Source organism: Vicugna pacos, chromosome 25 (assembly GCF_048564905.1).
Source record: "Vicugna pacos chromosome 25, VicPac4, whole genome shotgun sequence".
Classification (NCBI taxonomy): Eukaryota; Metazoa; Chordata; class Mammalia; order Artiodactyla; family Camelidae; genus Vicugna; species Vicugna pacos.
This window is the reverse complement of record NC_133011.1, coordinates 31,382,082-31,407,538: the sequence shown is the minus strand read 5'-3', so window position 1 is coordinate 31,407,538 and position 25,457 is coordinate 31,382,082. Positions and strand designations below refer to the sequence as shown.

The following is a 25,457-nucleotide window of genomic DNA, read 5'->3' as shown; positions in this document are numbered from 1 at the left end:
TTTTCTCTCCTTTTTGGTTCTGTATTGTACACCATTTGAGTCACACTCCTTCAAGATTTTACACGTTTGTAACAAGGGGAAGGGTGCTCACGAGGCCTGAGCAAGAAGTGTTTGATGTTCTTTCTGCTCCGTCTCCCTGGTTCCCAGGAAACACAGCAGTGGTGGGACCCCGGCGTTAACCTCATTTTACCATGTGGCACCTGAGGCTTTGAGGAGCCAGTGGACTTTCCATTAGATGGTTTTGTCTCCAAAGCAGGTTGGAGAGGCCGAATGGGGTGCGAACAGTCCCGCCTCAGACTCAGTTCCTTGTGGTTCTTTGTCAGTTAAGGAAAACAGAGTTGGGGAAGGTGAGGAGCCTTGATTGCTATGAGAAGTTTGGTTCCTACCAGGCCCCAGAAGAGGAGGCTCAGGGTGACCTACATTTGAGAGAGTGGCAAAGCAAGAGGCTTGCAGGCGTCCACGGCACCATTTAGCTGGTGTGGACTGCTTGGCCCCTGGACTCTGATGGGACGTGAAAGTGTGCCCGGAAGCCTTGGCGTGAGGGTGCTTGTTCAGGTGGTTCATTCAGTGAACATACACTGTGCTGGGTCTTCTGGTTTCCCCCAGAGTCTTCTCCCAAAGAGTAGCGACGGGCTGTGGGGCTGCTCTGCCTGCAACTCTGTTGTGCCTGTTTGTGTGGTTTTCCAATCGAATGGGCATCCTGAATTCGGTGGTGCCGGTGGTGGCGACATGGGTGGTGGAGGGCGTGGACTCAGGCCTGCAGTGAGTCAGCCGCATCCGGCGTAGCATCCCACCCATGTCGCCTGCCCCACTTTGGAGACAAGCAGCTGTGAAATAGAAAGGATTTAAATCCTCAGTAGAAGGAAAGGATCTTAAAAGATTCTGGAGAAACTTCATTTTGAAAAGAAGTCTTGTAGACATTGGCTGATCCTTCTGGGGTTCCAGGCAGTAAAATTTCTAAGAAGCAGAGATGGACTTGTGCAAAGAAAATTGAGGACTGGGGTTGCCCCGGTGCTGGTGTCCCTTGGTCACAAGGCTTCCTCAGAGTAGGGCCGAAAGGCGGTTTCTTCTGGGGCTTCCTGCTCGACTGCAGGTGGTGGAGTGGGCAAGCTGGCTTCAGGCCACAGGAATGGTTCCCTGTAGCTTATTTATTTTTAACAGCTGTATCAATTTATTAAAAAGGCTGATTTAAGCATTTGCAGTGGGGACTTCAACCTCGATTCCTGGCTCAATACTGATGGGAGTAATCTGCTTCACAACCTCAGAAGGGCTGCGCGAGTCAGTGGGTTGCTTGTGGATCCTCATCTGAGAATGATCCCAAGTCTTAGAACCTTCGCCCCAAGGGGTTTTCCTGGTGGTTACTCTCAGAGTGCTGGTGGGCTTCCAGACCTGTCCTTTCACTTTGGGATTCTTCTCTTTTGCTCCTCTGGTCGATCAGCACATTACCTTCTCCAAAGACTTCACGTTGTGGCTGGTTAGGGTGATCCTAATACGGTGAGTGGCCACCTCTGGCTCCACAGGAGTCTTTCTGGTGTCTTTAAAAGCCGTGTTCCCTGTAATTTAAAAGGAACCCCCAGTTTCCCTTTTGACAACTCATATAGAAGTCTTTCTGATGTTTCCTTTGTTTGTTTAATTATTCAGTCTCATTCTGATCCTGTATTCGATCAACAGGTATTTACTGAACACCTGTGAAGCATGTTTCATCATCATGACACGTGACTTTATTACTGTGTTGAGTCTTAGACACAAATGGCCTCTGCCTTCAGGAATGAGATAAAACCGATGAGTCAGGCCCCTCTCTACGGCCACACCTGCTCTTCCTTTTCTCTTCCGGACTGTTCCCTTTCTCGTTCAAAGCCATCTTCTCCCAGGAAGGCTTCCTTGATTGAACCTGCATCTCTGCAATCATTCAGCACATACTGCTGTGTGCTTGCTTCACATAGGCCCCTGTGCCAGGATCTTGGGGGTCAAGATCAAAGATTTAGAGGAGAATAAGTCATGGTCCCTGTCCTGGAGGAGCTTCCAGTATTGAGTGTGGTCATGGGAATAATGTTAGCCTTTGTACATGGAGGTTTTCAGTATGTTCCTGAGCTTGTATCAGTATGACATTTCGCTTCTTTTTCCTATTCTTCGGCATACTTAATGAAGTTGTGAGTCACCCGAGGGAAAGTATCAGCCCATCAAAAAGTATTTATTGTTGGGGGGAGCATATAGCTCAAGTTGGTATAGCGCATGCCTAGCGTGCATGGGGTCCTGGGTTCAATCCCCAGTACCTCCTCTAAAATTGAATGAATCTAATTACCTCCCTTGACACACACCAAAAACAAACAGAAAAAAACCCAAATAATAAAATAAAATGCTGGCTTAAGTTTTTTTTTAAATATTTATTGTGTTATTATGCTCTGTCCATTATTCAGTCAACAAATGTATCATTCATTTACTTTTCTATTGTGTATCCAGTTCTAGAATTGGAACCCTTGTGCACTATTGATGGGATTGTAAAGTGGTGTAATCTCTGTAGAAAACAGTATGGTTGTTCTCCAAAAATTAAAAATAAAACTGTCATATGATGCAGCAAATCCACTTCTGGGTCTATATCCACGAAAACTGGGATCTCAAAGAGATATTTACACATTCCTGTTCATGGCAGCTTCATTCACAATGGCCCAGAGGTGGGAGCAACCCAAATGGTCCATCAAAGGATGAATGAACAAACAGCATGTCGAATGTTCATGTAATGGACTATTAGCGAGCCTTAAAAATGAAGGAAATTCTGACATATGCTACAGTGTGGATGAACCTTGAGGACGTTATGGTAAGTGAAATAAGCCAGTCACAAAAAGACAAACACTGTATGGTTCCAATTACGTGAGATATCTAAAGTAGTCAAATTCATGGAAACAGAAAGTAGAACGGTGGTTACCCAGGGCTTGGGGGAGCGGGTCTGGGGAGTTGTTGATTGGTGGGTATAGAGTTAGTTTTGCAGGATGAAATTGTTCTGGAGATCTGTTGTCACAACAATGTAAATATACTTAACGCTGCTGAACTTTACACTTCAAAATGGTTAAGGTGGTAAATTCTATGCTATGTGTTTTTTCAAACTTAAAACTTTTGAAAAAGACACGTATCCAGCCCTTTAGAACAGACATAGTCTAAGTACTGAACGTTTTCTGGTGTACAAGCCAGGCACAAGGTTCCTCAGCTCGTGGACATTCCTCTGCAGTAAGCACCTCCTATGTGCCAGGAATTGCACAACCACCCCGAGGGTTAGCTTCTATCTCACTTGTGCAGATGAGGAAGTGGAAACAGAGGTGAACGATCCCCATATCCCCAGAACCAAAACCACGTCTTGGGGTGGGAGGCCTCAGAGTCTGGAGCAGGAAGGAGGCCAGCGTGGCTGGGGTCACAGTCGTGCAGACGCACTGGGCGGGGCCTGGCTCAGCACGCTGGTGCAGGGGCCCGGGAGCACGGCTCAGCAGGCCAGACCCTGTGACAAACGTCTCTGCTGGGTCTCAGACAGGCCAGAGGGCTCAGCAGACATTTTTCCACTGGAAGCTCTTTCTTAGCCTGTGGTTTAGGACTCGCCCCTCTGTGTACTCTGAAGCCCCTCTTCCTGTCTCTTCTGTCTGGTGTCCCCTGCCCATCCCTCAGAACCTGCACCTGCTTCCTGCTCCCTCGTGAAGCCACTCTGTGTTCCATCCTTTGTGTTTCTAAGCTTTGTGCTAGTGGTCATTTTTGGAGTACTACCAGCTATTGATTTCCTTTTCTGCCTTCCATCGGAGGAAGGTGCCCAGCTTAGATGCGGCATCTGTTATAGGAATGAATAGTTGGATGGATGCGTGAATGAGTGAATCTGGAAAATAGAGGATAGAGTCATATTTATTTCATAGTTTCACAGTATAATGAGCAATATAATTAGTTCTTGTTACGGGGGGACTAACAAATGGGGAATTCCTTCCTTTCTTATCAGCAGCACAAATATGCATGGAATCCAAGCCTGGGATTTCTGAGCTGCAGATTGATGGGAAGTTGTGGGGGGAACCTTCATCCAGGGGCAGGTACTCTTTGAGGGATTCTTTGGGTGGTCTGAAGGCGATGGTTTAGGCTTCTCACTTCTCACGTTGACAGCCTTCTGAGGACTGCCCTGGGCTTTAACCAGAAGAGATCTGAACATTTCTTAGATACACTTGATTTCCTTTGATGCTGAAATGCCTTTGATTTCAACATGCATTCTTGACATCATCACAGCGTTGGAGGAGAAAACAGAATCTCTGCCACATGAAATTTCATTGATGGGACGACACATTGCGTTCCAGAAATGGTAAAATGTGAAAATAGGGCTGTCATAGAATGGAAGGAATACAGTGACTCCAGAGTGTGTTCATTTGGGTTGCCTGGGTGGGCTGATGCTGATTGGACCTACTCCAGGGAGTCGGGAGTGAGCTCGAGTGGCGAGACTGGTCTTGCCGGCTTGTCACAGGTCTTTTTTTAGTTCCAGCACTGGGAGAGAAATCCGTACAGCAGAGACCTCTCTCCTGAGGCTGCCGCTGCTCTGAAGGTGGGGAGGAATTCAAAGGAAAGAAGAGTCTTTTGGAGCCAGATGGATCTAGGTTCTACTTACTAGCTGTGAAATCCCTAGCAAGATGCTCATCCTGTCTTAGCCTCAGTTTCATTCTCTGCAGAATGAAGCAAGGATAATGCCTGTCTCCACGGGTTGTTACGAGGATTAAAGAAGTTCTTGCTTGTGTGGTGTCTGAGACAGAGGAAGCATACAATACCTGCTAGCTGTATTAGTTTTTTTTCAATCACTATTTAATCTATCAGACTTATTGTCTCCTCCATTAAGACGAGGACACAGAAACAGCTGTGTTTCTCACTGCTTGGGTGAAAACGCAGTGCAGTTGAAGATATTAAAGTGCCTGGTGGGCACTTGGCGATGGGGGCTTCCTACAGGGGCGTGAACACCTTCCTATGCTTAACCCTTTCCATCCGGTTTCCCTTTTCCTTGGGCGGGGTGGAGGGCAGGCCTTGGCTGTAACCTCCCTGACTCCCCCGGGGCAGTGGCCGGTGGATAACGACAGGATGACCAGCTGCAGGAACCATGTCTATGGCGCTGGCCTTGCTGAGAAGCTGCCAAGTCAGGATCCTTTCTAGTTGTGGGTTGCCCCTATAGGGGCACTGGTCCCCTGTACGTCTGCTCTGTACTAGCACCTCTCATGTCCTTGTGAGACAGCTGCACCTGGCACTGTTAGTCCTCTGGCGCTTCCATCCCACGCCTTGGTGGCCAGGAGCCAGCTCTCAGGCGGAACGTCTCAGTCGCTCACAGTAGGATGCACTTGGCCTTTAATGGACTTGTGAGCATCAGGGTCATGTGTGCGGGCGCCATCGTTGTCTGAGAAGACATAGATTCACAGAAGTGAAGTTCATGGCCCAGAGTCACACAGCGATTAGGAGGGAGAGCCAGTGCTGGAACCGAAGTCTTCCTGCTCCAAAGACTGTCCTCTTTCCCGTGCTTGGGAAATCCCCCCGCAGCGGGCTGCCTGCCGCTCCTGCTCCTACACGGCGAGCACGGGGGGTGGGTGGGGGGGTGGGGCGTGCACAGATGGCTCAGCGCTCCGCGCGCTCGCTGAGAGTAAACACGCCATTGTTTGAAAGGACCTGGGTTACACTATTAAAACAGTTGGTGGCATGACAGACCCTCGGATTTCACATTCCACACTTGCAGTTCTTCCTGGGGGACCCAGAAGGAAATGTGTGATTTTGCGGTGGCACAGGCTGAGTTGCGCCTGCTTCTGCTGGTGTGAGGAGTGGGGCACGAGGATAGTGAGCGAGCCTAGCTGGCCCCCCAGCGCCCAGCGTTAGCTTTGTGGTTCTCTTCTCGGCTCACTGACTCTGTTCCTCTGGCATTCATTATTTCGAGAGTCACAAAATTCTCAGGATGCAACTTTTAAGATGCAGAGGATTTATTATTCACCTGCCGTCCGTAGGTTCGTATGTCACCCAGCATTTGGCCTTTTTTCTCATTACCCGGGAGGTTACTTGGTTAAGATCGGATTCTCTTAAACACGGGCTCTAAGCAAAGACCAGGTCTATTTTGCTAATCATTTTTCTATCCGTGACATTTAGCTTAACACACGTTTTTTCAATAAATGAAGGGATGGATGGATGTGTTTTCCTAACAGAAGATCGTCATTACCAGAAACTCTCACCAGTGGGCGGCAGCATGCAGTAGGCACTTACCGGATGTTTGTGAAGCAGATCCTAATTAGGTCACTTACAAGAAGTCATTCTGTCTGTTGTTTCTAAACCTGTCCCCCTGCCCCTACTAGACTGTGGTCTCAAAATACCCGACTTGACCTCCTCCCTGTGGCCCAGAGTGCAGTCCACTCAGGAAACAGAATGGAAGACGTGGTCACATTCATCATGAGTTTATAAGCCAACAAGACAGTAGTTCTGGCCTTTTGGATCATGGGCCCTTCGCAGTGACCTCTTTGGAGAGGAGAGACCCAAAACATCTTTGACTGTTAACTTTCACCAGTGAGTGGGTCAGGGAGCAGCCCAGGCTGAAGTCCAGCGGCGATGTCATTGATAGGAGCATCTCAGCCTTCCTCGGGCTTCTGCCGAGTCCTGTCTGCTTCCTTCTGTATCCTGCCTTGATTGGGTACTCCAGATTTGAATCCTAAATCTGCCTGTACCAGGTAGCCATGTGACCAGGCGTTACATCACTTTTGTGGGCCTCAATTTTCTTATCTATAACATTCAATCACAGTTCTTTGTAGAGTCGCAGTGGGGATGGAATGCGACAGTGAGCGGGGCCCAGGATGTCTGGTATGTAGGAAGTGCTCCATAGGGGTCGCTATTGTTGTAGTTGTCATTTGTGCTGTTTAAGAGTTCAGAAATGGACAGATCGTTGGGCTGGGAAAGCTGGAGCAAGCTTCTTGAAAGAGAGGGCATTTCAAGTGGTGCTGGACAAATTGGGTTTCTCATAATAGGCAGGAGATTGGCAGGAATATGTATTCAGGCTGTTTTCTTTAGGTCTCTGGGTTTCTAAGTACAGCTTCCACACAACAGGAAAGAATCACATCAGTAAATAGAAATAGTGTTTGCTCTGATGTTATGGGAACAAAGAAGCCTGTCCAAGCTGTGGCCAGCTGCAGATGACTCAAGGGTTCATGACATCCTTTATTAAAGGATACAGATCCCAGCATCCGTGAAGTCACCTCTGTTGAGTAAACCCCAACACCTATTTGGGGACTGGCGGCAAAGAAGGGTTGATGGACCAAATGATTTATGTCCCTATTCCTGCATGGCATGCAGGAATTGCTGTCTGGACTGACATACCGTAAGTCACAGAATAGAATTGCAATGGAAAGAGCAGAAACGTGGGTGGATGAAAAATATGACGCTTGACAGTAATGAATTCTGGTTCACTCGAGCAGGTAGTTGCTTTAAATCTTCCACCACTGGTGGCGGGAGAATAAGAACATGGGTGTTGATAGCACACATTCACTCACTCCTCTGACGTGTATGTGTTTATTGAGCACCTGGTTACAGACGGTGGGTTCCCTGCCTGTATCTTTGAGCCCATCCTGGAAGGCACTGCAGACAATGCCCATTTCCAGGGAGGGGTTCCTGTGTCTCTGTCTGAGGCCACCCCCTGGCTGTGCTCGGCCAGTGAGGCATGGGAGTTGGTGCATAAATGCCAGAGCTTCCAGCACCCGGGGTGCAATTCTGAGGTGTGGTCACATCTCTCAGAGGGTCCCCAGTGGGATTGCACCCCAGGTGCCTATGTGTTAACCTGTGTGGCCTCCGACACAGTCCCTAACCTCGGAGTTTCAGATTCTTGTGGGATGGCTGTGTGGATTCAATATGACACTGCTGGTTACTGGTTTGCTCAGTGCTTGAACTACATTATCTAATTCTTAGTGACTATATGACATAGGTACTTTATTTATCTCAATTTTAAAGATGACCAAACTGGATAAATAATTCATCAAAGAGCCATAATCTGAGTTCTAATCCAGATGCATTTGTTCTAAGGGGCACCTTTTTTTTTTTTTTCCAGTGGGGAGAAATTAGGTTTATCTATTTACATATTTTTATGGCGGTACTGGGGTTGAACCCAGGACCCTGGGCATGCTAAGTACGTGCTCTACCACTGAGCTATTCCCTCCCCCTTCTAAGGGGCTACTTTTAATAATAATACAAACTGTTAGAGTATGATGTCTAGCATGGAAGGTGTTATTATTACTGTCAGCATGCACCCACCATATAGTTGATGCTTCATTTATTTGTTGAGTTAAAAAATAATGAATGAATGAATGAATGTGAATTCCTTGAGGTTGATTCCTTGAAAACATGAACTCTTTATGTTCTTGTCTCTGGCTTCCCTGCACATGGTAGGTACAAAACAAATATCCCTTGAGTGAATGCTTAAATGAATGAATGCTAAATGGAGTTTTTTTTTTTTTAAAGTTACTGGTAGTTCCCTGGTTCTAAGAAAATCATGTTAATTGAAGTGCATTATTCATTTGACTTTTATAAAACCCAGTCCCAGAAAAGCCTCAAAATCCTAACAGTATTTATCTCTAGGTGTTGAGATAATAAAATATGTTAGTTTCATGCCTTAATATTTTTCATGATGGACCTGGATTACCTTCATAACTGGAAAGAAATCATCTCTGTTTGAAAAACAAATCAGTCTCAAAGCATAAACAGTCTAAAAGCAGTGTGGGTGTGACACTGACACACACGTCAACGCTGACCTAATTCAAGCAGGTTCAGAGCCGAGGAAGCAGGATGTGAGCTGACTTAGGTGTCACACCTCACTCAGCCCTTCCACACACCATCTCTCTGGATGTTCACGCCAGCCTAGAACGTGGTTCAGGCTAGGATAATGGCCTCAGTTCACAAGCAAGGGACCCAAGAGCCAAAGATGCTCACTGACCAGGACAAGGCTCTGCTCTGGGGCAGAGCTGGCTTGGAACTCTAGGCATTTGATTTTAATCCCAGTGGCCTTTCCACTCTGTCCCAGTAGCCTCCCCTGGAGACCCAGTAAAAGAAGTGGAACAGGGGCGGAGGTGGGTTGACGGACCAGGGACTCATGTGACAGCTGTTTCTGAGCATCTGTGGGTTCTTTTAAGGATGGGGAGCCTGGCTTAGACTTTTTGAGTTGGATAACCTGGGCTGGAATCCCAGGGCTGCCACACACCGCCGTGGACACAGCACTTCAGATCACTGAGCCTCAGTGTTCTCCTCTCTAAATCTGGCCCCGTGTCTACCTTGCAGGATTGCTGTGAGGGTCACATTGGCACCAAGTAGGTGTTTTTTCTGCAAAAGTGTCTCTGTTGGTTGTCATCACACCTTTGCTGTCTATGTGCAAGGTTTTCATTTTTTTTTCCCAATCGTGTTGATGCTCACTGGTGTCCATAAATTAGTGTTCCCATGTGTGTTAGTCAGGTTTTGCCGAGTAACAAAAACCTCAGAATGGCAGTGGCTTGCCTGACAGCAGATGCTTATTTTCATGCTCATGGGTCTTTGGGTTCCGTTGTGGTTCAGCTGATCTAGGTTGGGCTTGGTTGGCTCAGGCTGGACTTCATGTTGGCTTCAGATCTGCTCTGTGCATCTTCACTCTGGGGTCCAGACTGAAAGGCAGCAGCTGAAAGGGGTTAGGAAGACATACTCCTCTCATGACACATCCTGAGAGGGTAAGGGATAGACTTGGAACCAGCACATCGTCACTTCCATCCCCATTCGATCGCAGACAAGTCAATGAATGGTCTAGGCCAGAATCCAGCGGGGCAGGGGAAGAGCCACCTCCGGCTAGAGTGGGAAGTGCTACAAGTCACATGACCAGGGGCAGGGATGTATGGTTTAAATTCAGGCTGAGTGAAGAAGTAGGAGCCGTGAGCCAGCCCATACACTACCTCAGCTCATACGCTTAGGCAAAGCAAGGAAGCAAAGGAAAGGCGAGTTGAGAAGTGGGCTGGGAGAGGCATGGATTATTTATGCCAGTAACAGGGTCTCATTTTTGACGTGTGTATATTGTGAGGTTGTGATCAGGAGGTGAATGTTACGGGAAGATCATTGTCTGTGATTCTGAGGGAGAGGATATGTTTTGCTCACGCCAATGCCACACTGTCTTGATTATTCCAGCTTTGTAGTGAGTTTTGAAATTGGGAAAATGTGAATCCTCCAGCTTTGTCCTTTTTCAAGATTATTTTGACTTTCTGAGTTCATCATATTTCCATATGAATTTTTAGGGGAAGGCTGTGAATTTCTCATCTAATTTAAATGTGTGATTCAAAGTTCAGAAAGATTCGGTCAATTACAGTTGGCATCTAAGGTTGAAGAAACTGATTTGATGATTTATCCAACAAATATGTATTAATATTGTGCTGGACACCATGTGGTTGGTGCTGGGGATACACCAATGAGAAAATCCAAACACACTGTTTGTAGTCATACAGCTTATAATCAAATCAAGTCAACAGATGTTAATCATTCTTCACATGAATGAATGCATAGTTGAAAACTGGGATAAATTCTGTGATCTGATCTGGAGGGGTAGGAAGAGTTTCCCTGAAGGGGTTAGATTTAGCAAAGTATGGGAGTTAACCAGGCAAAGTGAATAAGGAAGCCTTAAAGGCAGAGGAAACAGCATGGGCAAAGGACCTGGGGCAGAAAGACCATGGCAAGTTGCAGGATCTGTAAGAAAGTCATGTGGCGGCAGCAGAGAGCCTGGGTGGGCAAGATGAGGTCAGGCATGTGGGCAAGAGTCAGGCAGTGTTAAATGATTTTTATCCTGAAGCACCGAGAAGCCAGTGAAGAGTGTTAAGCTGGACGTAGAGAGAGAACACAGTCAGACTTGTGTTTTAAAGATTTTATTCTGTGTATTAGTCAGTTGTATTTGGATCTGGATTTGAAAAAAAAATACTGGTTAAAAAACATTTTTAACACAAATGAGGTGATTAGAAATTTCAACACTGAGTATTTGGTGATATCAAGGAATTATCATTTTTTGGGGTGTGGTAGCAGTATTACTGTTATATTTTTGTAAAAGACGTGATATAGAGATATATACTGTACTACTCATGACTGAAATAAGACGCTGGAATTTGTGTCTAAGGAATAACAGATGGGAGGAATGAGAGCATGGATGGGGTGGGACTGATTGTGAGTTGATGGTGATTGGGGCTGGGTGGTGGGTACATGGGGTTCATGATCCTCTTCTCTATTTCTGTATCTGTACAAAATTCTGCATAATAAAACATAAAAGGAGAGAAGGATTATCTGGCTTCAGTGTAGAGGAGCAGATTTCAGAGGGAGAAATGGTGATGAGGTGAGACCAATTAGGAGGTGGTTGTAGCCCAGGTGAGAATGATGGAGGCTTGGTCCTGGGCTGTGTCAGTGGAGATGGAGAGAGAAACAAGTTGAGAGAGATTTAGGAAGTAAGGAACACGTGCTTAGGGATGGACTGGACACGGGTAAGGGAGATGGTGTCAAGTATATCCCTAAGTGTCTGACCCCAGGTGGAGGTACCACACTGTGCTAGGGGTCACTGAAGGACCAAGCAAGTCCCCTGGCTTTATCTTGTTTTCACGTGCTTCCCTTGCCCCCCGGTTTCCCCTCCATTCCAAAAATATTGAAGCTCTTCCCTTATGTAACACGTTTAATCCCAGACTTCCTGTGCTCTGTGCACTCAGCAATTAATTAAGCTTTGGTATGCATGAATTAATTAAAATTCTCTCTCCGGTTCAGAGGGGCTGTCCTGAAATATTTAGATTCATATATATCCACTGTCTTCCTGGGGCTGATTCCCTTGGCTGGGGGATCTCCTCTGCTTCCCCCTGGGTACACAGCTGCGGCTGTCTGTCTGTCTGTCGCAGCTGTCAGCACAATTCAACTGCATGTTTAGGAGCCCAGGTCTAGAGATGTTAATGACTTGTAAATTGCTCTCCAATGCAGAGCTAGAAATAGAATGCAGAAAGGATTCCTGAGCACTTGTGCGGATTCAGTGATGGAGATGTCAGCCCCAAAGTGGGTTGCTGGAATAGTGGTGTCCCCACTGTTTCCCTTCCGGTCCCTGGACAGCCACTGTGGTGTAAGAACGTTCCTCACAAGGGTGCCTGCCTCCAAATGAAATCACGTGTTGGTCTGAGACCATGTCTTCTGCCTAGTCCTGCTGGATGACTCTTGTCACCTTTCTTCCTGCCCCCCATCCAGGTCATTTTCTGATGTGACGGCTGAGACATGAGATCTTCAGCCTCCAGGCTCTCCAGTTTTTCATCCAGAGATTCACTATGGAATCGGTGAGTGGTCTTAGCCCCTCCTGTCCGGAGAGCCCAGCCTGGGAAGTGTGGAGGGATTCTTGGAGGGGTTGAAACGCAGCATTTGATCAGACTCCGGAACTAGAATTGGACAGAGACGTTGTGCAAATGAATATTAGTGGCAGACAGATCTTTGTCATTTGTAGAGCTGCAGACTTTTAAAGTGTTTCTTATCACTTCACCTAGCTCCTGTCCTGTGTGCAGAAGGGAAGGTGGCGGGTGATGGTACCAGAATAAAGTCAGGAATGGCAACAAAAACAGCACCATGAACAATAATAGGTGCTATTTTAGCTGAGGGGTCCTTTCAAAATACTAGTTTAATCAACACCCCAAGCCCCAAAAATCCTGCTGGGAAGGGCGTTCTACATTTGTTTTGCAGATTAAGAACTTACCCAGCTAGATTTGAAACCAAGTTTTCCTGACTCCAGGTCTCCTGCCTCTTGCCTCTGGCTATGTTGCCTCCTGGTAGAGGTACGATTTGCCCCATTTTGCAGCTGGGAATACTGAGACCTGGCATAGGGGCACATGATGGAATCTAAGGTGTTTGATCTCAGTGAGTGGAGGTTTGTGTTAGAGGATGATACAAAATTGGACTGGACAGGAAGCGCCATGAAATCTAAGCAGAGAAAACTCAAGAGTCCAGGAATCTTAAAAGTTGTCAGGGTGACTTGGTACAGGGTTGACCTGCTATGGTTGGCATCTCCCAGAAGTCAGCTTAGTGGTAGAAAGAGTGTGGGTGCTGGAGGGGTGGTTGAATCTTGGCTCTGCCACCAACTTTCTATGTGACCTCAGGCAAGTCACTAACCTTCTCTGTTCTGTATTTTATTTATGAAATTGAGGTAATAATATTTGTTCCAGGTTTTTGTGCGGTTTAGAAAAAAAAGTGTACAATAAAGAGTCATATAAAGAAAGGACATAGAACATTATAATTAATCCAATTTTTAAGATGAAAGTAATTTTTTAAGGATAATTAGACAAGCAAGAGTGTACTGAAAGAGTAGGAGATGTGAGAGGCTGGAGGCAGGGAGGCCAACCTGAGAGGCTTTGATGTGACCCAGGCATGAGGTAATAGGGGACTGTTACCATCTTCCAGGATAAATGAGACTTTCCTTGCTTCTTTTCATAGTTTGACTCTTACAGGGTTACCCAGAGTCATGTTTTATTGTGTTTCGTTTTATAAATCAAGAATCCAACGCAAAAGCGACATTAGTTTTGCAGGGATCTTTTTAGGTCATGTTGTTACTGAAGAAGACTTGGGTCTGCTAGCTTGACACGCAGCAAAGCCAATCTACTGACACAGGTTGTGGTGGAGGAAAGCACAGCGTTAATTGCAGGGTGCCAAGCAAGGAGAATGGGGAGCTCATGTTCAAAAGATCCAAACTCTCCAGTGGTTTCCAGGGAAGGGTTTTTAAAGACAGCGTGAGGGAGAGGGTCACAGGGTGCAAGATCAGCTCATGCGCAATTATCTGATTTGTTGATGGTGCGGTAACAGGGTGATGTTTCAGGAATCTCAGTCATTGCCCTTTGGGTTCCAACCAGTCTAGGGTCTACATGCTGCTTGAGGAGGAACTAGAGGTCCTTGGTTTTGACGGCTAAATTGTTATTATTTTGTCTTGTTTCACTGCTTTCTTTTCTTTTGCATTTTCTCACTTCTCTGAGTAAATCTGCTCCTTAGAACTTAGGGAAGCCCCTTGAGGGGCTGAAGGTTTACGAGAAATAAGAGGTGGGGGACATGAGGGTGGGGGTGTCTGTTCTGGGAACATCTTGCAGGGTCGTCCTCAGTTTCAATATTAATTATAATTGCAATAATGGTACATCATTTGGGATTAGGTATTTCTAAAAGAACATTGGCTTAACGAAGAAGTCTATTTCTCTCTTACCTAAAAGTTCAAACACAGGGTGGAACAGGGCTGCTACAGCAGTCTATAAAAGACCCAGGCCTTTTCCTCTCTTTTTTTCCTGCCATGTGGGCCTCCATTCCCAAGCTTGCCTCATAGTCCATTCTGGCTGCTTCTACTCCAGCCATCACATCTACCAGCAGGAAGAAGGGAAGAAGAAAGGCAGGCCCCTTCTTTTAAGAATGCTCCTCGGTGTCACACCTCCTGTTTCTATTTATATTCTGTTGGCCAGCATTTACTCCTCCGGCTATACTGAACTGCAAAGAGGGCTGGGAAATGCGATCTTTATGCTGTAACACCACGTGCTTACTAAAATTGAGAGTTGTTAGGATAGAAAAAGAAGAGGACAGATAGATATTGGAGGACAGATCTTTCTTTGCCACGCAGATAGTCATTTAAAGGCTGCTATTAAGAGGAGAGGCTCTGTGGCCAGGCTGGATTCATGGCTCCACAGTTGTGTGACCTTGGGAAGCTACTTAACTCCAGTGCTTCAGTCTTTGTCTGTAAAATCCTATTTTATACATCCTTATCCGAGTTGCTTTGAGCATTAGATGAGTTCAGGTAAAGTACTTGGACTAGTGCCGGAAGCATGTAAGTGTTCTGTGAGGTGCCAGCCGTTACTGCTGCCACCACTCCAGCTTTTACTGTTCCTACTACTTCTACTGTTAGCGCTACTATTTCTCTTACCGCTGCTAGTGCTCGTGTGTGACCACTCCTGCTGCTTCTGCTAGCGCAACTGCTACTTCCGTTGTTACTCTAGCACCGATACTCCTCCTGTTACTCCGGCTGCTGCTAATACCGTTGCTACTGTTACTCCTGTTACTACTACTGTTACTGCTCTGTGACCATTGTTGCCAGGCACCGCACCTACATTTGTAAAACCTTACACTGAGAGCATGGTAAGTGTTCTTTTCCCAAAGTGAGGATAAGAGTCAGAGAGGATGGGCCGCCTGTCAGCGGGCAGACAGCCGGCAGGCTAGTGGTTTACTCGTGGGTGGGTAGAGGGACAGTGGCTGGAAGGGAGCAGGAGGCAGTTTCTGCGGTTCTACGAATGTTCTGGAGGCTGGTTACAGGGGTGTCAAAATTCCTTGAATGGTGCATTTATGATGTAGACAATTGTATGTGCTTATATTATATTTCAATGAAAACATATCACGGAGCAGGTAGGTGGTAGAGTAATGAGTGAAACTACATCGGTGTGAATCTAAAGCCCGTGTTCTCTGAACTGCACCACAAAGACCAACACCTTTATTTCTTGTCATTTATTTGTTTGTTTGTTTATTTGTTTGTTGGCTTTTTCATACAACATATGTATCGATCACTCACTCATTACTTCAGTGGCAGGAACTGGGCCAGGGCGCTGGGGATCCAAAGAAGCAAGCAGCGCACACAGCCCTGTCCTTGTGGGGCTTTCTGTAGAAATTAAATATCACACAGATCGACAGCCACTGGGCTGGGCTCACTGTGGGATGCCCTGGGGCCACAGGTCGGGTACAGGAACGAATCCAACCACACAGACCCACGTCTGCTAAAACAACACTGATGGCCGTCTTAGCTGACTCCTTTGAGAGGTGGAAAGTCTCCATGTCAGCAGGTGAGCTGACCAGCAAACCGGCGGGGACGAGGGGTCAGCTTTTCTTTTCCTTGTTCGTCACCGTGACAGTTGCTGACCTGCACCTGGTGTCCCGGGGAGCAGACAAGTGCTGGAGCTTTGGAGTTCAGCACACCGGAAGGGGGACACATGGGAGCAGAGGCTTGCTACGTATATTGGGATGTAAGTTGGAGACCTCTGACTATGTTTGTATATTATGTATATTCATACATTATAAAAATGAATGAATGAATAAAATCATACCCCGCGACAACAAAATTGTCATCCCTGGGAAAGTTCAAGCCCGGAATAAAGAACAGACTGTCCCCTTTTTCCACCTCAAATGCCACCAGGATGGCGGGGGCAGCAAATAGCAGTTCACTGGACTTCTGAGCCAGCAGTGGAAATCCGTTGGCCTTATTTTCAGGGTTTTTCTGCAAATGTAGAGATGAACTGATCTAAACTTCAGACCCTCCTAAACCAAGCCCCGGGGAAACCTCAGTGACTCCCCCTCCCTGCCTTTGCCTTTGCAAATGCTCTGTCATTCTCTTGCACTGGCTGTCAGCCCAAATTGGATTTCCCTGAGCCCAGCTGATGTCCCTTTTTGGCCGCAGGGCAGGGGTCAGGATGAATGCCGCATATGGACGGGAAATGTGTCCCCTGAGCTGAACGCAGAAGCGCTGACCTCTCAACTTGGAGCTGCATTTCTAACATTGTTGGAAGGGTTGGAAAGCCTTATGATTTCTGGATGTGAAAGAAAAGGAAATGTGTTTTAGGAAAACAATATTCAAGTTCAAGTTTATGTAAAAGAAAAAGAAATATCTTTTAGACAACAATGTTCAACTGTTTGGAAAAACAGTATTCAAGAGGGGAGTTGAATTATATTCAAAGGACTGTGAAAGCCCTTTCACAATATAATTGAGGCCGTTTAAAAGTCAACTGCCTGTTCATGGCCTCAGTTCATGGAACATAGAGGAAGTTCCTACCTGGACCCAGAACTGGGAAGTTATGATCCTGGTCTGGTTTCCTCCCCTCCTTCAAAATTTATTAAGCAGTTGCCATGTGCCACACCCTGTGCTGAGCCCTGAGGAAATAAATGAAGAAGACTCATTGCAAAACCTCCCCGAGCTTATCACTTTTTCATTTTTAAAAGTGTATTCATGCTACAAACATTTATTGAGCGCCTAATTTGCAATAGTCTCTTAGAGATAAAAGACACAGTTCCTCTTCTTCCTAAGTTCATGTTTTTTTAAGGTTTTCACTTGCTCACTCCACAAACGCTTTCTGAGCAGCTATGAGCCAGGGACCGCGCTGGCATCTTGGGGTTCCAAGATGAACAAAGGAATAGCATCCGTCCTGAGGGAGCTAAAAGACTAAGCGATACTGTATTCATCTCCTAGGACCGTCGTGGCAGAGGACCACAAACTTGGTGGATTAAAACAGCAGATGTGTGTTGACTCATGGTTGTGGAGGCTAGAATTCCAAACCCAAGGCATGGGCAGGGCATTGAAACCTGTAGGGGAGAACCCTTCCTTGCCTCTCGTCAGCCTCCCCCGTTTGCCGGCGCTCTGGTGTTCTTGGCTCGCAGCTGTGTTGCTCCGGCATCTGCCTGTGTTGTCCAGTAGCCTCCCTCCCTGTGTCTCTCTTCCTCTCTCCTACAAGGACACCAGTCTTACTGGAGTAAATAAGGGTCCTCCCGACTCCAGTATGACTTCATCTTAATTTACATCTTAATTACATCTGCAAAGATTCTATTTCCAAAGAAACTCACATTCCTGGGTACACTGGCCTAGGATGTCAACATTTTGGTGGGGGACAGAATTCAACCCATAGCAAATACATCTAAGGATGTAAAGTACCTACCAGCGGGGATCACAGAGGGGGTCCTGGGTGATATCCCTCCTTCTTCCATTTTCTCTTTGCTTCTAAAAAGTCACTTCTAAAAAGTGACCATAATCTTCTTATTAATGGTTCCATCATTGTTTTTCATAGTTTTACCCTAATTTTTTTTCATCGTTTGCCTTAATTTGTTAACTCATTTCTCGTTATTAACTTATTTCTCATCTCGCCTTTAGGGCAGGAACCCTGTGTTGCTCTGAGTAAGTGTTTCTGGATTTTTTGCCTGGAAGGTGAGGCAGGTGTTTTCTTTGTGTGCTTGTAGGGAGAGTCTTGTGTGGTCCGAGTTGATGGGCCAGGGTCATTCCTGCGACTCCCCTGAGGTTTTGTTTCATGGGGTGGTCGTTGAGGGAGTCCCAGGGAACACCTGCCTTGACCGGAAAGCCGGGTCTGGCAGTTGGAGCTGTGGGTCCTGATCCTGGCACTGCTCTTGCTGGTCCTGTGAGCCTGGGTTCATTTCTTCACGTTTCTCTGCCTCAGACGTCTCGTTGTACCTCCCCCAGGGGTCTTGTGAAGGCCAGGTGGGACTGGATCTGTAAAGCGTTCACAAGGGCACCTGGCCCGTGGTATGTGTTTAGTGCGTGTTGGTGGGGGTTAGGCCAGGGCATGTAACACGTGCCCGGGAGCGGGGTTTGCCCGGCTCATTCAATAAAGACTTTTGTTCAGTGTTTAATGCCTTCACCATCAGAACATTTTTTCCCTAGTTTGTCCTAAAGAAAGTTTTTTTTTTTTGAAATACAGAAAACACCCTTAGCACAAAGCTATCCATTGCAGCATTGTTTAAAATGGTAAACAGTGGGCATTATGCTAAGTGACATAAGAAAGACAAATACTTTATGATCTCATTTTTATGGGAAATCTAAAAAAGTTGAACTTACAGAAACAGAGAATAGATTGGTGGTTGCCAGGGGAAATGAGATGTTGGTCAGAGGGTACAAATTTTTTGTTGTAAGATGAATAAGTTCTGGGGGTCTACCAGTGTAAGCATGGTGACTACAGTTAACAGTACTGTGTCACATACTTGACATTTGCTCAGAGACCAGATCTTGCATGTTCTCATCACATACAAAGAAAGGTAACTTTGTGAGGTGATGGATGTGTTAACTAACTTTATTATAGTAATCATTTCTCTCTCTATATATTAAATTATTGGTATACAGTGTACACCTTAAAGTTAGTGGGGTTTTTTTTGTCAATTATATCTCAATAAAGCTGAAAGAAATCGTAAACAGTGGCAAACGAGACAAAAACCTGCCTTACAATGAGAAATGAGTTAACAAATTGTAGCAAAGTGATAAAAAAATTAAGGTAAAGCAATGAAAAACGATGGTGTAGCCATTCATAAGAAGATTGTCACTTTTTAATCATGATATAAATGTCATGTTAAAAAAAAGAAAATTTGATTTTTGAGGAAGTGACTTCATTTCCTTGTGCCTCAGTTTCCCCGTCTGTAAAATGGAGACAATAATGATACCTTCCTGAGACCTTGGAGTAGGTGGGATACATACTATCTGTGAAGCAGGTGATCAGCACCAGGCACTCATGAGCTGCTCCCTAAATGCTAATCATTGCTGTTATTACTTATCATTTGGTTCTAAATCATGTACAAAATAGTCACAGAAAATATTTAGAATAAGTGAAACAGGTGAAACGCACATATTTTCCCTTTTAGTCTTAATCAAATGACTTCACTGTGTGTGTCACTCAGCAGCCTCTCCGTCAAGCCCTCTGTTAGCCAGCAGGGCAGGAGGTTTCAGTGTGGGAGGGTGCATCAGAATCCCTTCCGAGGGCTTTAAAAAAAAAAAACACAAGATGCCTGGAGATGCTGATTAATAGATGTGTGGTGGGTCGCAGGCATTTGCAGTCTTAAAAAAAAAAAAAACTTCCACAAGTGACTTTTGATTCTCAAGGTTGATACAAGGCACATTCACTCCCCTCGAGAAATTTGCAAACCAGATGTGAAGGTGGAAACAGCAGCCAAATCGAAAGAGAAAGCATAATACAAGGAGAATGTAATGTAAGTACTGCAGGTTGGCACGCCTAACTCTGGCTCCCATGCAGAGCCATGTAATATATATATTTTTAATGGTGGTACGGGGATTGAACCCAGGACCCGGTGCATGCTAAGCACATGCTCTACCACTGAGCTATACCCCTACCCCCAGAATTCTGTAATAGAGATGCCCTGACACCACCCCTAGGTGTATGGAATCAGCCCCTCCAGGAGGTTCTGCTCATGAGCTGGATGGAGTGCTCTTTGTGAGGACTGAAAATGGTAGAGCAATTCTAGGGAAGCAGGAGGGTCCCTTCCCCTGGGATGGTCACAGAAGCCCCCTCTAAAGAGGCGTGGTTCCAGGTCAGGCTTCTGACAATGCCTTGGTGTCTCACCTCTGCATCTTCCATCTTCTGCCCCAGCGCCTCCCCAAGATACAACAGCACAGGCTGAGAACCAGAGTTTTCCCGAAGCCATTTTCTCAAAGCCATGAGGCTGATATATTTCTTCTGGCAGATATTAGTGAATGCTTTAAAAAAAATTATTTAAGTATTTCAAAATGTTTTCATTGTGCTGAAGTCCACATAAACATAAAATTTACTGTCTTAATGATTATTAAATGTCTAGTTCAGTGGTGCTAAGTACAGTCACATTGTTGTGCAGCCGTCACCACCATCCATCTCCAAAATGCTTTTCATCTTGCAAAACTGAGACTCTGTCCCCACTAAACAACCATCCCCCACTTCCCCCTTCCTCCAGCCCCTGGCAACCACTGTCCTACTTTCTGTTTCTATGACTTTGGCTACTTTAGATATCTCATGTAAGTGGAACCATACAATGTTTATCATTTTTGTGACTGGCTTATTTCGCTTAGTATAATGTCCTCTAGGTTCATCCCTGGGGCAGCATATGTCAGGATTTCCTTCCTTTTTAAGGCTGCATAACATTCCATTGTGTATATACATACCACATCTTGCTTATCTATTCACCCATTTGATGGGTACTTAGGTTGCTTCTATCTTTTGACTCTTATGAACAATACTACTATGAACTTGGGTGTATAAAGCTCTTTTCAGGAACTTGCTTTCCAATCTTTTGGGTAATGGAATTCCATTCAGAGGTGGAATTGTTGGGTCATATGGTAATTCTATGTTTAATATTTTTGAGGAACCACCGTATTGTTTCCCGTAGTGACTAGTGTTTTATGTTCCCACCAACAGTGCACAAGGGTTTCTTTGTCGACATCTTTGTCAACACTTGTTGTTGTCTGTTTTTGTAATAGTGGCCATCCTAATGGTGAATGCTTTCAGCAGGGACACAGCACCGTCAGCTTCGTATTTCATTTATGTTGGGTGGGCCAATGAAGCAATTCCTAAGCATTTATCTAAGCTCCAGGCACTGAGGATACAGACTTACATAATACATGCATGGTTTCTGCCTTCAAGATGCTCAGAGTGGGTCAGGGGAAGTAAATATATGACAGGTGATTTTTGTCCAATATGATAGATGTAATAATACATCCTTGGGTGGCATATTATGCCTTGAATGCAGTTTAAAATGGTAGGAAATGTTGACTGAGTTTAGGGCCTCAGTTTAAAACACATGAGGCATATAATTCAAGCAGACTTCGAGGGCTGGGCATCTGGGCTGACCATCAGAACTTTAGGGACTGCCCAGCAGAACTTTCTGTGTGGGTGGAAATGTTCTGTCTGTGGTGCCCGCTTGTCACATGCGGCTGCTGAGCCCTTAAAATGTGCCTAGTACAACTGAGAAATTGCATTTTTAAGGTTTATTTAATCTTACACTGAATTTCCATTTAAATTGAAATTAGCCAGAAGCGGCCAGTGGCTAGTGGGCTGCACAGTGAAGGGACAGAGATCATCTTACATGGTTCTCAAACTCGAACATGCACGTGGGTCACCTGGGGATCTGGTTAAAAAGCAGATTCTCAGGCCCTCCCTCTGGTGTTTGTGACTCCTTAAGTTTGTAGGGAGACAGGGATTCTGCATTTTAACAGCACAGGTGACTCTGAGGCCGGTGCAGTTTGCGAAATGCTAAGTCTTGTAGTTTTCAAACTTTTCCACCCTCCGGATCTTGTCTTCACAGGAAAGCTTAAGAGAGCTCTGCTTGTGAAACAGACGAGAGCAGGGCTCCGGTTGAAGTAGGGCTGGGACCCGGAGCTGCAGACGTGATGGGGAGGGATGTGCTCTGTCCTCCTGGGGGGAGGGGGGAGGTTTCTGCGAGCATGAGTCATGCCGCTCTGATCTAGTACAGCCTCGTCACTGTAGATTTGGTTTTCTAATAACCGTAAGCATGCCAGCACCAACTTAAAACCAGTAATTACTTCTGGAAATGCAAGTTGAAGCAGAAGTACAATGTCTTAGCTCAGGCTGCTACATCAAAAGTACCGTAGACAGCATGGCGTAAACAGCAATTTATTTCTCACCATTCTGGGATCTGGAAGTCCCAGATCAAGGCGCTGGCAGATTCCACGTCCATTGAGGGCCTGCTTCTTGGCTCATCCCCGTGTCCTCATGTGGTGGAAGGGGCAAGGGAGCTCAATGGGGTCTCTTTTTTAAGGGCACTAATCCCACTTGTGAGAGCTCCACCCTCATGATCTAATCACCTCCCAAAGGCCCACAGCTCCCAATACCTCACATTGAGGGTGAGGATCTCAACGTATGAATTTTGGAGAGACACAGACCTTCAGTCCACAATGCACAAGTAGTGCATTAGTGGCCATTTTTTCCCTTTGCATTGGACATTAACCACCCATCTGAGCATCACATGAGGAATTGCATAGCAGTGATTAAGAGCACAGCCCGAGTCTGACCTGGGTGTAAGTGCCAGCTCCACCCACCCCTGGAACTCACTGGGTGATACTAGGCAGGTTTCCCCATCTGCAAAATGGGTAGAACAGTATCTACCACCGAAGGTAATAGATGTAAAACCCAGCACTTGGCAGTTAGCATTAATGTAACAACAACTAACATTTACTCAGCCCTTAACGTGAGCCAGGCCCTTTGCTCTTCCAAGAACTTGTTATTTATTAACTCATCCTTGCAAGAGCTCTGTGAGGCCGAGACTGTTCTTATTTCCACTGTAAAGCCGAGCTGCTGAAGCGCACGGAGATTTGGAAAGTTAGGGCCATGTTGCTGGTCAATGGTAGATGTGGAATTCGGATTCATGGAGCCTGGCCCTGGAGCCTGGATTTTCCACTCTTCCTCATTGTGTTATCCCGAGGGTCTAAGGAAAGCGTTTCAAGATGAATCCTCCCCTACCCCACTTCCAAATCCCGAAGCTTCGGAATTCTCCCCGTCATCTCAGCTTCTGGGAGGCATTTGACCCAGCGGACCTCTCCTTCCCTCTAAAAAGACTGCTTTTTCATTCTTTCCTTCTTTCCCTTTCTTTCTTTCTTTCTTTCAGTATAGTTGATTTACAATGTTTTTAGTTTCTGGTGTATAGCAAAGTGATGCAGTTATAGATAGATATTCATATTCTTTTCCTTATTCTTTTCCATTATAGTTTATTACAAGATATTAAATATAGTTCCCTATGCTGTACAGTAGGACCTTGTTGTTTATCTGTTTTATATATAATATCTTGTATCTGCAAATCTTGAACTCCTAATTTATCTCTTTCCACTCCCTTTCTTGGTAACCATAAATTTTCTTTATCTGTGAATCTGTTTCTGTTCTGTAAATAAGTTTATTTATCTCAATTTTTTTTGATTCCACATGTAAGTTACATCATGTGATATTTGTCTTTCTATGTCTGACTTACTTCACTTAAAAGGACGATCTCTAGGTCCATCCGTGTTGCTGCAAATGGCATTATCTCGTCCTTTTTTATGACTAAGTAGTATTCCATTGTATAAATATACCACAACTTCTTTATCCAGTCATTTGTTGATGGACATTTAGGTTATTTCCATATCTTGGCTATTGTAAGTAGTTAGAGCAGGGTATAGCTCAGTGGTAGAGTGTGTGCTTGGCATGCACAAGGTCCTAGGTTCAATCTCCAGTACCTTCACTAAAAATAAACCTAATTACCGCCCCCCCCCAAAAAAACAAGTAAGTAGTGCTGCAGTGAACACTGGGTATCTCTTTGAATTAGAGTTTCCTCCAGATACATGCCCTGGAGTGGGATTGCTGGACCATGGGGTAAGTCCATTTTCAGTTTTTTAAGGAATCTCTGTACTGTTTTCCATAGTGGCTGCAAATTACATTCCCACCAGCAGTGTAGTAGGGTTCCCTTTTCTCCACACCCCCTCCAGCATTTATTGTTAAAAACACTATTTTCTTTTAGCTCCCAGGGCACCAAGCCCGCTTGGATTTGCTCTTGTGAATCTGCCCTCTTCCTCAGTTTCTCAGTAGTGCACCCCTCACTCTGACCAACCTCAAAACGTTTCTGAAGACCATCTGTGTGCTGACTGCTTCCAAATTGTTTCTCGAGCCAAATCTGTCCTCTGAGTTTCAGACTTGATTATCCCAAGTGCCTTACTGATATCTCCATTTGGAAGTCTAATGGCACCTCAAACTTACTGTGTCCAGCATGATTTATCCTCCACATGCCTCCTACGTGAGAACTTACTATGCCCTTGCTCCAGACACATCATATGACTTAGAATGAAATCCAGATTCCTTACCGTGGCCTGCAAAGGCCAGCATGATCTAGCCCCCGCCCACCTTGCACTCTTGTTTGCCCTCACCCCATTCTGTCAACAGGCTGCAGCCACTGACCCCTTTCAGTTCTCACACTCAGCAAGCGCTGTCCAGTCTCAGGACTCACACTCTTTAATTCTCCTCTGCCTGTAGGACCCCTCTCCCAGCCCCTCCATTCCCAACCCACCCCTGCTCTTGACAGAGGTGACAACTTCTTGTCCTGGCGTCTCAGCCAGAATGCTTTTTCCTCACCACCCTACTCTCTCTGGCTGCACCCTGTGTATTTCTTCCTAGCACTGGTAACAAGCTGGAATTATTTGCTGGCTTGCATGTGTCTGCCATCCCTCCCAGACCACAAGGCACAATGGTGATGACTGTTTAACTTCTAAGGTTACCCCAGTGCCTGGCATAGAGTAGATGTTCAGTAAATACATACTATTGTTGAAACCAAATCAGTGGCCCCTGTTAAGTCAATCAGGAACATGAAATGCCAATTCTAGGCCTCTTCTTGTTTGTTATTCTTTTCACAGGCCAGGTGGTCCTCATATGTGTATAGAAGTGATTGAAAATTGGATGGGACCTGGTCTTTTTTATGGACCTCAGGCTCTGTTTTCACCCTTCTTCTTGCTGGACCATCCAAAATGTTAGGACTTACCAAGATAATCTTCAGGAAAACAGCAGCCTCAGATGCCCAATCCATATTCATGTTGACTTGATTCAGGTCTAAAATGGAAGCTATGAGCTAATGCATTTTACAGATTTGAGAACAATTTTCTCTGTTAAAAAAAAAAAGTACGAGGTGGAGAACACTTTGTGTGGGTTCTCATAGTGCCAAAAGCTCCTGAAAGGGGCTCTCTGCAAATATTTGGGGTTTGGGGCTCGTAAACAAGTACACAGGTTTTCCTGAGCACCGAAAACCACAGCAACAGCAACGGCGTGGCTTCCAAAGTGGGAACATGCTTGCCAAGCTGACGCGTACAGTCACTGTTTTGGCAGAGCCGCAAAACTGAAAGTGGAGGTTTACCAAGTAATGGCAGACAGGTCTTTAGCAGGACCAGCTGCAGTGAGCTCCCCCCGCGCCTCCTT

The 25,457-nt window shown here is 45.6% G+C and overlaps 1 protein-coding gene and 1 pseudogene across 7 annotated transcripts in view; one reads left to right on the top strand and one right to left on the bottom strand.

The window, feature by feature from the left end:
* The window catches only part of ASAP1 (ArfGAP with SH3 domain, ankyrin repeat and PH domain 1), a 311,752-nt gene that overhangs the window by 22,597 nt on the left and 263,698 nt on the right, over positions 1 to 25,457 (top strand). For 3 of the 7 annotated variants that reach the window (XM_072949727.1, XM_072949726.1, XM_072949723.1), the window contains exon 2: positions 12,226 to 12,311. The exons of the other annotated variants lie outside the window; for them this stretch is intronic. In XM_072949727.1, the coding sequence (XP_072805828.1) occupies positions 12,253 to 12,311 (59 nt within the window). In that variant the 5' untranslated portion in view covers positions 12,226 to 12,252. The remainder of the gene's footprint in view (positions 1 to 12,225; positions 12,312 to 25,457) is intronic. 7 annotated transcript variants of the gene reach the window in all.
* Positions 1,189 to 3,326, bottom strand: LOC102544145 (small ribosomal subunit protein uS10-like; annotated as a pseudogene).